At 52.0% G+C, this 11,739-nt stretch overlaps 3 protein-coding genes across 3 annotated transcripts; all 3 read right to left on the bottom strand.

Moving 5' to 3' along the window:
- Positions 1-1,931: 1,931 nt before the first annotated feature.
- On the bottom strand, positions 1,932-6,702 carry DICSQDRAFT_56071 (cytochrome P450; the record flags this gene model as incomplete). Its single annotated transcript, XM_007364006.1, has 7 exons — positions 1,932-2,196; positions 5,472-5,600; positions 5,656-5,927; positions 5,985-5,998; positions 6,061-6,184; positions 6,234-6,498; positions 6,551-6,702. Coding segments are annotated over 7 exons (1,221 nt in total), but the record flags the coding sequence as incomplete, so codon positions are not given.
- Positions 6,703-7,517: 815 nt separating this feature from the next.
- On the bottom strand, positions 7,518-9,564 carry DICSQDRAFT_83260 (uncharacterized protein). The gene is made up of 5 exons (XM_007364005.1): positions 9,071-9,564; positions 8,818-9,022; positions 8,269-8,760; positions 8,094-8,200; positions 7,518-8,040 (listed from the first exon to the last, which is right to left on the bottom strand). The coding sequence occupies exons 1-5, from the start codon at positions 9,507-9,509 to the stop codon at positions 7,904-7,906; spliced, it is 1,380 nt and encodes a 459-aa protein (XP_007364067.1). The 5' UTR covers positions 9,510-9,564; the 3' UTR covers positions 7,518-7,903.
- A 484-nt stretch (positions 9,565-10,048) lies between these two features.
- On the bottom strand, positions 10,049-11,476 carry DICSQDRAFT_168399 (cytochrome P450; the record flags this gene model as incomplete). Its single annotated transcript, XM_007364004.1, has 6 exons — positions 10,049-10,196; positions 10,247-10,375; positions 10,428-10,699; positions 10,767-10,907; positions 10,960-11,221; positions 11,277-11,476. 6 exons carry the CDS (start codon positions 11,474-11,476, stop codon positions 10,049-10,051), a joined length of 1,152 nt encoding a protein of 383 aa, XP_007364066.1.
- Positions 11,477-11,739: the final 263 nt, after the last annotated feature.

Genomic DNA, 11,739 nt, shown 5'->3' with positions numbered 1-11,739 from the left:
CCGGTAGTCGAACGTCGGACAAAGCACGTGGAGATCTGGTATCACTTCGTTCGCGAATTCTACGAAGCTGGACAAGTGGACATCTTCTACGTCGCTACAGCTGACATGCTGGCTGATGCTCTCACAAAGAACGTTCCTCTGACAATTGTCAAAAAGTTCTGTGAAGGTGTTGGTCTTCGACACTGAACGCTCTTCCGTAGGTACGGATTGAGTGGGAGTGTTGAACTTGGACTTATCCGGTCCGGACTACACGAGGCTATGCGTCTCCTAGCGCATAGCTGTAGTCGCTTATGTAGTATGTTACCATATTTGGGACTCTCTGCTCGTGTACTATAGCTATGCTTCCGGACTCTTCTGGTACTGTCTAGGACAATCCGTACTACTCCAGAACGGTCTAGACAGGTCTATGCCTTACTCATCTCTTACTCATCCTATGGTGCGATATGTCGCAATTCTTTTATCATCGTATTATTCATCGCACTATGGTACATGTGACTAACCACTCTTCAATTAGTCATGGACACTTCTCTGTAGTATATAAGGACTTCAGATTGCGTCCTCCCTCTTCAGTCTTTCCTTACTGACTGAAGAGTGAGTACTTCGTTACCTTTATCTCTAACTTGTAGTTACTTACTTAACCTTTGTAGTCTTGCTTCGACTCTAGGTACAGTTCGTTGCTGCAGTATAGTCTTTCCTTACTGACTGAAGATCTTGCTTCGACTCTAGTCGGATCTAATCTTTGTCTTCACAGCCCCGAGTTTATCACATCCACTGGACGTATGCATGGGCTGTCAACACGAGCACGGTACTTATGTATATTCTGGTCTGACGCTCACGTGCCACCCCTCGGAGGATATGAACGCTCGGCGTATCATCGTTAGGCTATTTGCATCAATAACGTTCCAGCATAGGTGAAAGAGCGGCGGTAGATTAGGGGATAGATGAGAGCGGAAGGTGAAGCTGGTGAAGTCCTTCGTATTACATGTGTGGCATAGCCGTGCGTTTCACACAAACCTGATTGCGCTCAGACCCCCCACTCACCAGCGCGAACACTGTTGAATGAACAAGAAGTCAGCCTCTTCCTGTCATGCCAGCATAGCAGAAGCACTTGAGCATCATACCGCAGCGAATTCGATGTAGGGGAGTGCAGCAGGTAACAACCCACTGACCGTCGAGGATTCATCGGGAAACCCACGTTGTGGAACACAGAGCTCATGCGTTTCCTCTTATAATTAGTCAAATGACTCACTCCAACGGCACCCACTCCAACGGCACCCAATCCAACAGCACCCACCCCACTGCGTTCAGATGCTCTGGCATCCCACAATGGAAAGAGAAAAACTCACCTTATGGGGACAGAGGGGGATCTGGCAACCAAGAGCTTGGTCACACACCCCTAGCTTGGCTCGCGCGCAGAAGTCAGTGATATCCTTCGCAAGGCCTCTTCGCTCTTTTTCTGTACCCCCAAACGTCCGAATGTTGTCCTCGAGCTCACGGCTGTAATAGATGTCAGTGCGATTCGTAGTTCCATTGCTTGTACATACTCTTCGCTACCCAACTCCTGAATCACTGAAAGTCATTGATTGTGGCCATTAGAGCTGGGCAAGCCATCCTCACCATTACAATGCCGCCAGAAGACTATAAGTACTCAGCTTTGGATAGGTTTGATCGAATATTAGCCGGCTTCTTGAATGCTCTGACGAGCGTGAACGTCGTATGCCAGCTACAGTGTGGGGATCAAGTCAACACGCTCGTGGTGAGACGTTCATTGGTGCTTATCTAAGTACCTTCTGGTGACTTGCTGTACTCTATTAGTCTACTAGTACTACGTATAATTTCAAACACCCTCTGCGATACGTCCGGAACAGCTGCTAAGCACATTACTACGATCGATCAACTTTCTCGCTCTTCGTGCTCGTCTCCTACGCTTATCAGCTCCTTGGCTCTATTCGAACGCGGGATGATTCTGCAGCGCACATCGACAGGATGCCTACGTATTGGCGGAGTTCAGTTGTTGGGCGGGAACGGGAGGCGGCTGAGGAGACTACTAACAAAAGGATCGTGTTAGTCATCTTGGGCTCAATCACAATAAATTTTCCTGTGTCGTCGAGTGGAGGGGCGATGTCGAACACGTGCAGTACCATTGCAATGGTGAGGAACAGCGACGTTTCTGCGAAGTACTGTCCAGGGCAGATGCTAAGGAAGAACAAGGCAGACAATCAGCTCTTTCTTCTCCACGTTTTCTCGCTATGACCATGCCTCACCGTCTCCCATATCTGAACACGAACCGACTGGGATCAGGAATGTCCGCTCCTGGGTTGCTTTGAAGAAATCGTTCTGGAACGAAATGATCTGGATCTGAGTACACTTTGGAATCATGCATACAAGCCCTGAGTATGTAGCAAGAGTAATTCAGCACCACTTTAGTGTTCAGTGGTCACAACCTACCAGATATACGCAATTAGAATGGTTCCCTCGGAGATGAGTTACCCGTCGTACGTCATATCTGCATAAGTTCGGTGGGGCGCGCCCAAGGGTAGGACGTTCTGCCAACGCAACGCCTCTTTCAAGATGGCGTTGATGTATGGAAGTGCTTCCCGATCATCATTGTGGTCTGGCAGACGGTTTGGACCAACCACGGCGTCTAACTCTGCCTGAGCTTAGTGTTGCGCAGGGCCGGGCCGGGCTCAAAACCCCGGGCTAGGGCCCAGCTTTGGAGGGCTCGGGCTCACTGAACACTCGAGCCGGGCCCTAGTGGCGGGCTCAGGCTGGGCCCGGGTCGGGTCAGGCTCAAGCCCAGGCTTGAGGTCTATCACGCATCAATGAGCAATCTGCATATGGAACTTACCTCCCTTTCATATAGAGGTCTTGTAATCTTGAAATACAACATAACCAGCGTGATTATAGCCACCATTCGCGAAGCGAGGAGTCAGGGGACGATAGAAAACTAGTGAGCGGGCGGCAGTTCCGAATCAGGTAGGTCTAGCGCTCACCCGACCGGCCGCTTCCATCTGCTCTAGGTCCGCCGGGAAACAACGCTGTCAAGCTTGGTGAGTTTTGCTCGATGTTTCCTAGCTTGACTCATCTTTAAGCATCCCTGAAACCTGTCCGAGGCCCTATACCGCTGGATATAGAGGCCCCTCTACAAGCCCAGGCTTGAGGGCTGGGCTCGAGCTTGCAAAATTCTAAGCCGGGCCCTCAAGCCCTGAAAGCCCGACGGAGGGCTGGGCTGGGTCGGGCTTTAGAGGGCCGGGTACCCGGGACTTCAGGGCTTGAAGCCCGGCCTGGCACAACACTACCTGAGCTCTGCGTTGCACCTCAGGATAGGGAGAAATAGTAAGGAAGAAGGATTGTAGAGTAGAAACTGTCTTCAGGCTAAAATGAGTACGGTGCTTGTACAGCCCATCAGAGTTGATCTCACCGTATCAGCTCCGGCTGAACAAAGCAAAAGACATCTTAGTATGAGAGAATACAACCTTGTACCTTCGCACGTAACTTCAAATGCGATGAGAGCAACATTCATGACCATGTCAAGTTCCTCTTCCGTCGGAGCACGACCGTTTTCACCGAGACTCCCAGTGAGGAGATTTGCAACAACGAAGTCGGAAGTGTCATCCTAATCAATGTATACGGGGGTGTTAGAACTACATTAATATAGTACACAGCAAATGCTAACTCGCTAGGTTACATGTGCTCTTCGTGAACACAGCTGGCTTCACCTCATTTGCTGCTGTACGGATCTCCCTGAACTCCCATTGGACGCTGCTCCAGGGACCCACTCAGGGATATACTGGAGCCATGAGAGGTACTCAACAAAATATCGTCCAGGAGTGAATGCTGCGGTGCCCTAGAGAGTTTTCTCCATGAGAGAGACCCACGGGTCATTGGTTTCCGCAACTGCGATTCCGTACACAACCTCGACAATGCTTGCTGCAAACGTGCTAGGCGATGCAAGGACATTCGGCGAAACGCGCAAGAGGGTGACAACAAGAGTCAACGCTCCTGCTTGTACAAGACTTCTACCACCGCTCTGGGGCTGCCAAGTATGACGATACGCTGACCTAGCGTAGTGAGCAGCACAACATCGCCTTGACAATCAGGATGAACAACAGTCATGCGGCCCAGACATCATTGCGGATAAACGCACCGTACGTCTCACAAAGCCCTCGATGAACCTTCCAGATCTCAGGCCTCCGGCAGGTGAGGTATATGGCCAACAGATGGCAGAGGCTTCGGTCCGGGTGGGAGTGGAAGACCTCCACTACGTCTGTTCCATTGCGCAGCGGACCAGACGTATCGTATGATCAGCAGAGCGACAAGTGTTAAGCCATACACTCCAAGCGAGCTGTTGTCGAGAGCTGAGGTGTGGAGCTCCATCCGGCCTCTGAGTAGGCGCAGCCCAGCAAGGGAAATTACCAAGATAGTTGAAGCCTAGAAGATTTTTATAGCACAACTTGAAAGCTGAAGATGACAGGCTGAGCACATCTAGATGCTGATTCACCATAATGGTGCGCATCACAGTGCGGACCGGCTGGTATACATAGAGCATGAGCCCCTCTTGCCGTTGACAATCTCCTCAGTTTGGCATAGCACCCGCCATACGGCTGGTTCGGAGAACCTTTTCTGACAGGTCGACCACGGACCTCCGAGGAGTTACTTCACCAACATTGACTTGATCCTGACTTGTGGCAGTATGGTGAGATGTTGCTCACAGGTAGGTTTACGTCGCTGCCAATATGGACTGACGATATCCGCAAAATGCAGAAGTTGTGGCGGCACCTACGGCAACAGTAAGCCAATGACATCGTGTTATGTACACCAGAATAACACCCACACGTGTATAGGGGGAAGAAGTTGATAGTCTCGCTCTGCAGAAACTTGTTGCTCCTCAAGACCGTACGTGGCTGTGAGCGTTCTCTTCGACCTAGCATCTGTATATGCGAAGCACGATAGCTTCCTTGAACTCATCCTACAAGGCATCGGACTGGCACGAAATGGTTGATACCACTCACTCGACGCGGCACAAAAGCCCGGTCAGGTACAAAGACCCGGGCTGTACCCCAGTAATATACAGACTCGGAATAACAGGTCCCCGTTGGCATAGAATTGTCCAACGGGCATCGAGCTCTGTGGATTACGAAATGTCGGAGAGAATGAGCTCCCTAGCCTTAGTTGATCGGAGTGTGATAGTGCAGCGGCAATCTAGAGGATACCTGTGATGTGCACCCTTGAGCTACGTTCTAACAAGCGACATATGAGGGAGTGGCACTCACGTAAGCATAGTGTCCGTCATTCTAGGCTCGATGTGGGTAGGTTGCCCGCAGTCATCAATGGGAGAAGCGATGTCGAAGGCATAGAGGACCATCGCGATATTCAGGAACAACGCAGCTTCTGCGAAGTGTCTCCCAGGACAAATTCTGCGAAAAGCAGGGTCGTCATCTCGTAAAATTGCGGCCTTTCGTGATACGGACCTTCTTCCATATCCAAATGCAAAACGTGCGGGGTCCCGAACGTCTGGATCTAGTTGGCCATCACGCATGAAACGATCTGGAATGAAACGTCCGGGTTCCGGATAGACTTCGGGGTCGTGCAGACAGGCCCTGTTTTATTGTTGATCAGCTGTCGTTTCTCTGAGTGCCCTATTATCGAACAGACCAGCTACTAGGCATGAGGATAGTTCCCTTGGGGATGAAGTATCCCGAATACTCCATGTCTTCCGTGGTCGAGTGAGGAAGACTGAAAGGCAACACGGGCTGCCATCGTAGCGCCTCCTTCACGAGAGCGTTGACGTACGGAAGCGCATCCCTATCGCCATAATCCGGAAGCCGGTTGGGTCCCACAACGAAGTCAATCTCCGCCTGAGCTTTGCGCTGCACCTCAGGGAACAGAGACATTGCGACGAAAAATGATTGTAATGTGGAGAATGTCTGGCGTGGTACAATCAGCATTGATCAAGATGAGTGCAATGGCTGCAGAAGTGTCACCGTGTCAGCTCCGCCTGGTTGAATGGGAGACATATTGCCTCAGTTTCCACATCTTAGAGCTCTTCGCCGAACGCACCTTCGAACGCAGTAAGACCGACATTCTTGATGATCTCGTACTCTTCGAAGGCCGCCTCCCTGGTCTCGTCGTCTACCCTTTCGGCAAGTTGGGCGATAACGGACCGACCTGCATCCTCAGCGTACTGCAGACCGATCAAGTTAGCGGAGCCGGACTAGTGAAGAGCCTGGGACACTCACCCGTTCCGTAGCCTCACGAAACAACATTGTCTTGACCTCTAGGGCTGCCGTACGCCAGGTTTCGAAGTCCTGTTGAAACCCCGCTCCTGGGATCCACTTGGGTACGTATTGAAGTATTGGGAAGACATCGACGAGGTACTTTCCCGGTGTGAAAGCAACGACCACGGATAGGACCTTCTCTATTAGAGCAATGTATCTGTCATCTCTATCTGCGACATCGACGCCGTAGAGGATTTTGACAACGGTGGCAGAGAACGTGCTGGGAATCGTATTGAAAGCACGTCCAATACGATCTGAGAGCTACAACTCACTGGCGTATGTGCTCGCGCAGCCGAGACGGCTCCACCAATAACTTGCGCAGAAACATGCGGGTATATTTCTTTTGAACAGAAATGTACCTCTCGATGGACGCTGGATGGAAGTGCTGCCAGAAGGCTCGCTTGTGGCGCCTCCACCAGGAACCTTAGGGCATCAAGGAAAAGTTACTATCTTGCCCAATGCTGCGAAAACTGTGGGTGTTTTAACCGAAGAGAGCGTCTTTACGAGGACGTACAGTGGTATGATCGGAGCATGACTCCTGTCAGAGGTAACGGCAGAACGTTTGTCCAGGAGCTCGAAGATGGCTGCAGGACTGCCTAGTATCACGAATGGCTGTCCCATTGCCGACATGTACACTACATCACCTGTATATCAGAATCAGTATGTAGTATTAGAAAAGACAAAGCTATTAGTCTTACCATAGGTGTTGCACAGCTCCCGATGGGCCTTCCAAAGCTCGGGCTTCTGGAAGTGTGTGATATTTCCGATGAAAGGCATGCCTTTAGGACCGGGTGGTAGTGGAAGACCGCGGCTGCGTTTCCGCCATCTCTCGCGGGCGAATACATAACTGATGACCATGGAGAAGGCGAACCCAACTAATGAGAGATTGACGGTCGATTCAAGCTGGAATGCCATGATTACGCTGGTGCACCTATAGCACATGTCAGTAGCCTGTGACGTTATATGACGATTCGCCCACGGTTCCTGAGACGGAACGGCTTACGTTGACTGTGCGTGTTACATCAGCACTTGCGAGGCGGCGGAATTCAAGGGCAACACTGGCCTTGCGAGAGGACCTATGTGGCCAATACTTCGCTGTTGGGGCAAAGAAATGACCGTTGCAAAGGATCTACCGGTGAGGAACAGGTCGGCGTGGAGGACCACAGAATGTCTGTTATATAGTGCGTCAAGTGACGTGCAACGTACACGGCTCCGCTACAATATATTTGAACCTCATATCGCCGCTAGATCAGAAGTGCGCCGGCATTATGCTAGGCCGCACTATCATTACCAGAACGCCGGCTCAGCGTGCGAGTGGTTCGGTTGCTCATGCGTAAGAACAGGTTGCATGAAGAGGAAGCGTAGCCGATAACGTCACCGCCTGCTTGATGCTTCGTAACTGCACGTCAGACCTTCGGACACGGTACTGTGCTAGGCCAGAACATCTCTGCGTGTCCGAAGCTCACAGGTCCCTGTGAGCCCGGGAGACCTGGTCTGCGTGAGAAGTCAATGGTAGCATATCCATGGAAACGTAGGTATCGCGTTGTTCATTTCTTGCCTGAATGCAGCCGTGTCCGTCTCTCCACTGGGTGATCTAGAACGCGACGAACCGTTCCAATTTCAAATTACACTGGACTCTGCGGACGGTAGTATATCCGCCTTGTCCATCTTCGCCGGCGCGTCATACCTCCACCCGACATCCATTCTTCCAATGGATGAGGATGTGTGTCAAGCCAAGAGTCATTACTGTACACCCAACCGCCTAGGAGTGCGCCATCAGCCAAAATATCGCTTTCGACGTGTAGAAGGACTCACTTTCATCAGCACCCTCCGGTGCAGCCCAAGATCCTGCCAAGTCAGGCCTCCAATCCTCAGTTTCGACGAAGGTCCACCCCGGAGACAATGAGAACGTGAGGTTGCTGCTGTGCGTACAGACATCAGCAGCTGTCCACCCAATCTCACGAGGCGCGAATATTTGGAAGGTGCTTACCTGACTTGACCACTGCCATCATCGGCAACACCACTCCAACCATCGCGTCCCCGTGTCCACGCTAGACGCTCCCCTGGCCTCAAGTTGTTCTTGCTCCACGTCCCCTCCGCCTTCGTCGGGTCACCGGAGCCGCTGCTCGCGTCACGTACCCATCGCTCGTTCTCCCATAGTTCGACCTCGCGAAGCTCCGTGCGCCAGTGCTTGTCTTCTAGCTTGTCGTCATCGATGAACCTCATTACGCGTTCGCGCAATGTATTCAGCATGGCGCCGGACCTCTGGAGGGCAGGGAAGAGTTTGTGCTGCGTAAACGGGTGTGTAACGAAGAACGGAAGGAGACCAAGGATGAGACAAGACGTCCGCATCGGTATGAGGTTGACGAGAGGCACTAGGGCTAAGAACGATACCAGCACGAACGACAGAATGAGACTGGTGTACGGTGAGGAGTACGTCCAATAGGGCGCGAATTGCATGGCAAAATCGTGGCCGTCCGAACTTGAGACACACAGAGATGAGTATGTAAGTTGGGCAAGATACTAAAGGAACACTCACACCACGCCCATCAGATTCTGGATCGCCTGAAGGTTGGCCAGGTAGTCAACACTAGTCTCTCCAGCTTGGTTCGGGGGCGATGCCTGCACGACCTTCGGCGAAGAGGAGTCTGCGCCTTCTTTGCCCTTTATGGCTGGATGCGTAGCTAGCAGAATGCCCAGGGCTATCGCATGAGGTACGAGTAGCACAAGCCTAGGGAAATAGCCTGTGACCCTTTGAGCGATACTCAAAGCCGTTGTGTGTATATACGCACAGATGAACGCGTATGCTGCCATCCACACTAGTGTGTCCTTCCAGCTCTTCTTCCACAGCACGATTTCCTCCACCCGATCCTGAAGCCAAAATATTGGACCACTCTTGGACACAAACCGCTTGAAGTTCACTGTGGTAATGGGGAGCGAGAGTGGATCCTTGTTGGAAAGGAGGCGAGGCGCGCCCTTGCCCTGTGTACGAGGTGCAGCGGGTGCGTTGGCGGGCAACTGCAACGCGGACGACAGGAGCATAGATGTCAGATTCGACGTTGCTCTAGTAGGTGACATTGGTTGCGATGTTGCAGGAGAGGCCCTGACGGGGGAGTGCTCCGGGCGAGGGAGGGAAGTGACGATCTTGGGAGCGGGGCGGATATCATGGCTCTGGGCTGAGCGTAGACGAGTAGCGGAGGAAGGAATCTCAACGTAGTCTATCGTCGTCATCGTGGTGGGTGTGTTTATGAAGCCTTTGAGTCGTCATAGACCTCGGCGCAACGAGCTGGACCGCGCTGTCCCCAGGTATCCGCTGACGGTGAGGGGGGCTACGTGTAGATGTACGATTCACAGAATTCAAGTGTCAAGCACCCAAGAGAGAGCAGTTCGATCAGCAGACAAGCTCATCGGTCAAGTCAACCTAGCCAAAGCTGACCAGGGCGTCGAGATGAGGACGAGCTCACAGGCGCCCATAGCTCGGACATACATGTGATTGGCCCTGGTTGATACGAATTACGGACAAACCCTCTGCTGTTGAACCCTACATGGTTCCGAAATCTTGGTTTTCACCTAGTTCACGATCGCAGCTATTACTTGATATGCGCTATATACCTCTATTCGAAACGGTTCATTCGACTTGTCTATCAGCCGTTCGCACGATCAAGGTTTCGGCTTGAATGGAGCGGGGTCGTATCATGCATCTGCAGTCCTCGAGGTATCTGTCAATCATTGCCATCAGCACGAGCACCATTGCTTGCGAAAGGTTCAGCTTACGCAGTCAGCGACGTAGTCAATAGTGGCCGCACTTGTATTGATTGGCCTTTGTCGTCTAGAGCTGGGCTGATGTTGAACGTATGGAGTACGGACGCAACGAAAATGAACATGGTCTCATCGGCGAAATATCGTCCTGGACAGATTCTGGGATACCATTAGCAATAGCCAGAGGAAAACTAGCGTACGCAACGCACCGACGGCCGAAACCGAATGCAACGGTCGCGGGATCTCTGATAGACAAGTTTGGTTTCCCGTCGCGCAGGAAGCGATCTGGTACAAAGTTGTCGGGCACGGGGTATTCTTCAGGGTTATTCAGGATTGCCCTAAGGACCTGTCAATGGCAGATGGCACTGATGTGACTAAATGACTATTTACCACGCGTTCACAAAAACGGTGGTCTGCTTTGGAATATGGTAACCTTCATATGTGTCGTCCGCCAATGTGGCATGAGCCACTCCCAACGGCAAAGTAGCATTCCATCGGAAGCACTCTTTCACAATGGCGTTGACGTACGGGAGCGCACTGCGGTCCCCAAAGATAGGAAGACGGGACGGCCCTACCGCTGCATCAAGTTCCGCTTGCGCTTTCTTCTGCACTTCAGGGTGCAGAGTCATAGCAACGAACAGTCGCTGCAATGTAGCATACAACTATAGGTCAGGAATCAGTATGTAGACATCGCTGCCTGTGAAGCTACAGATCGGGACGACGACATACCGTGTCTATGCCAGCTGCGTACGCCACACCAGCGGCACTCCTCGCTGTCGAATCGCTGAGTGAGGCGCCAAATTCGCCGGAGGAACCTGGCATCTGTTCCATCATGTCCCATGCGATACACCTTCGCAGCGTGTCTGTAGCCTATCACGGCATATTAGTTGACTATCCCACGAGATGCAAACTGGAAGCGTACTTTCATTTCCTGCACATAAGACCATGGTTCGTCACGGAACTGCAACACTGCCTGACGGATACTATCCAGACGGCACAGAAGTGCCGTCCCAGGAAGCCATCTGGGTACACGCGCTAGAATTGGGAAGTACTCCAGTACAAAAGAGCCAGCGATGTGGAATTCCACGCCGGATAGAGCCTTGTGTGCGAGCGCGATATTCCTGTCCTTGTCCTCTGCTACATCCAGCCCGTAGACGATGCGAAGGATGGCAGCACCAACGGAGCTAGAAGGTCTCAGAGTCGTCCAGCTAGAATGCGTGACATCGTAGGAGAACATACTAATGCAGATGCTCAGTAAGCTTCTCTGGGCTGGCGAGGAGCTTGCGGAGCAGGATGTGTGCGCCGGCCTCCTGGTCCTCACGATACTTGGATAATACATCGGGACGGAAATACTGCCAAAAGACGCGGCGGAGGTCCCTCCACCGCTTGCCGTACGGTAAGAGGGCCATATGCCAGTGCCAGCCAGTCCTGTGGGACATAATGCACTTGCGACCACATCGGAAAAGTGGGCGACATACAGCTGCGCCATTCGAAACTGCGGCCGGCTAGAGTAGATGCTGCAGCGCTTCTCAAGTAGCTCAACTGCGGCATTTGCATCGTTGATGACCAGGATCGATTGCCCTAGTACGTTCATGTAAATTAACTTCCCTGCTCAGGGTGATCAGCATCTGCAGGTATGTATGAAACCAGAACGAGCTCACGTACCGTACTTCATAGCCCAGTCCTGATATGTCAGCCAAGG

The sequence above is a fragment of the Dichomitus squalens genome (genome assembly GCF_000275845.1).
Source record: "Dichomitus squalens LYAD-421 SS1 unplaced genomic scaffold DICSQscaffold_7, whole genome shotgun sequence".
NCBI lineage: Eukaryota > Fungi > Basidiomycota > Agaricomycetes > Polyporales > Polyporaceae > Dichomitus > Dichomitus squalens.
This window is presented reverse-complemented; position numbering and strand designations above follow the sequence as displayed.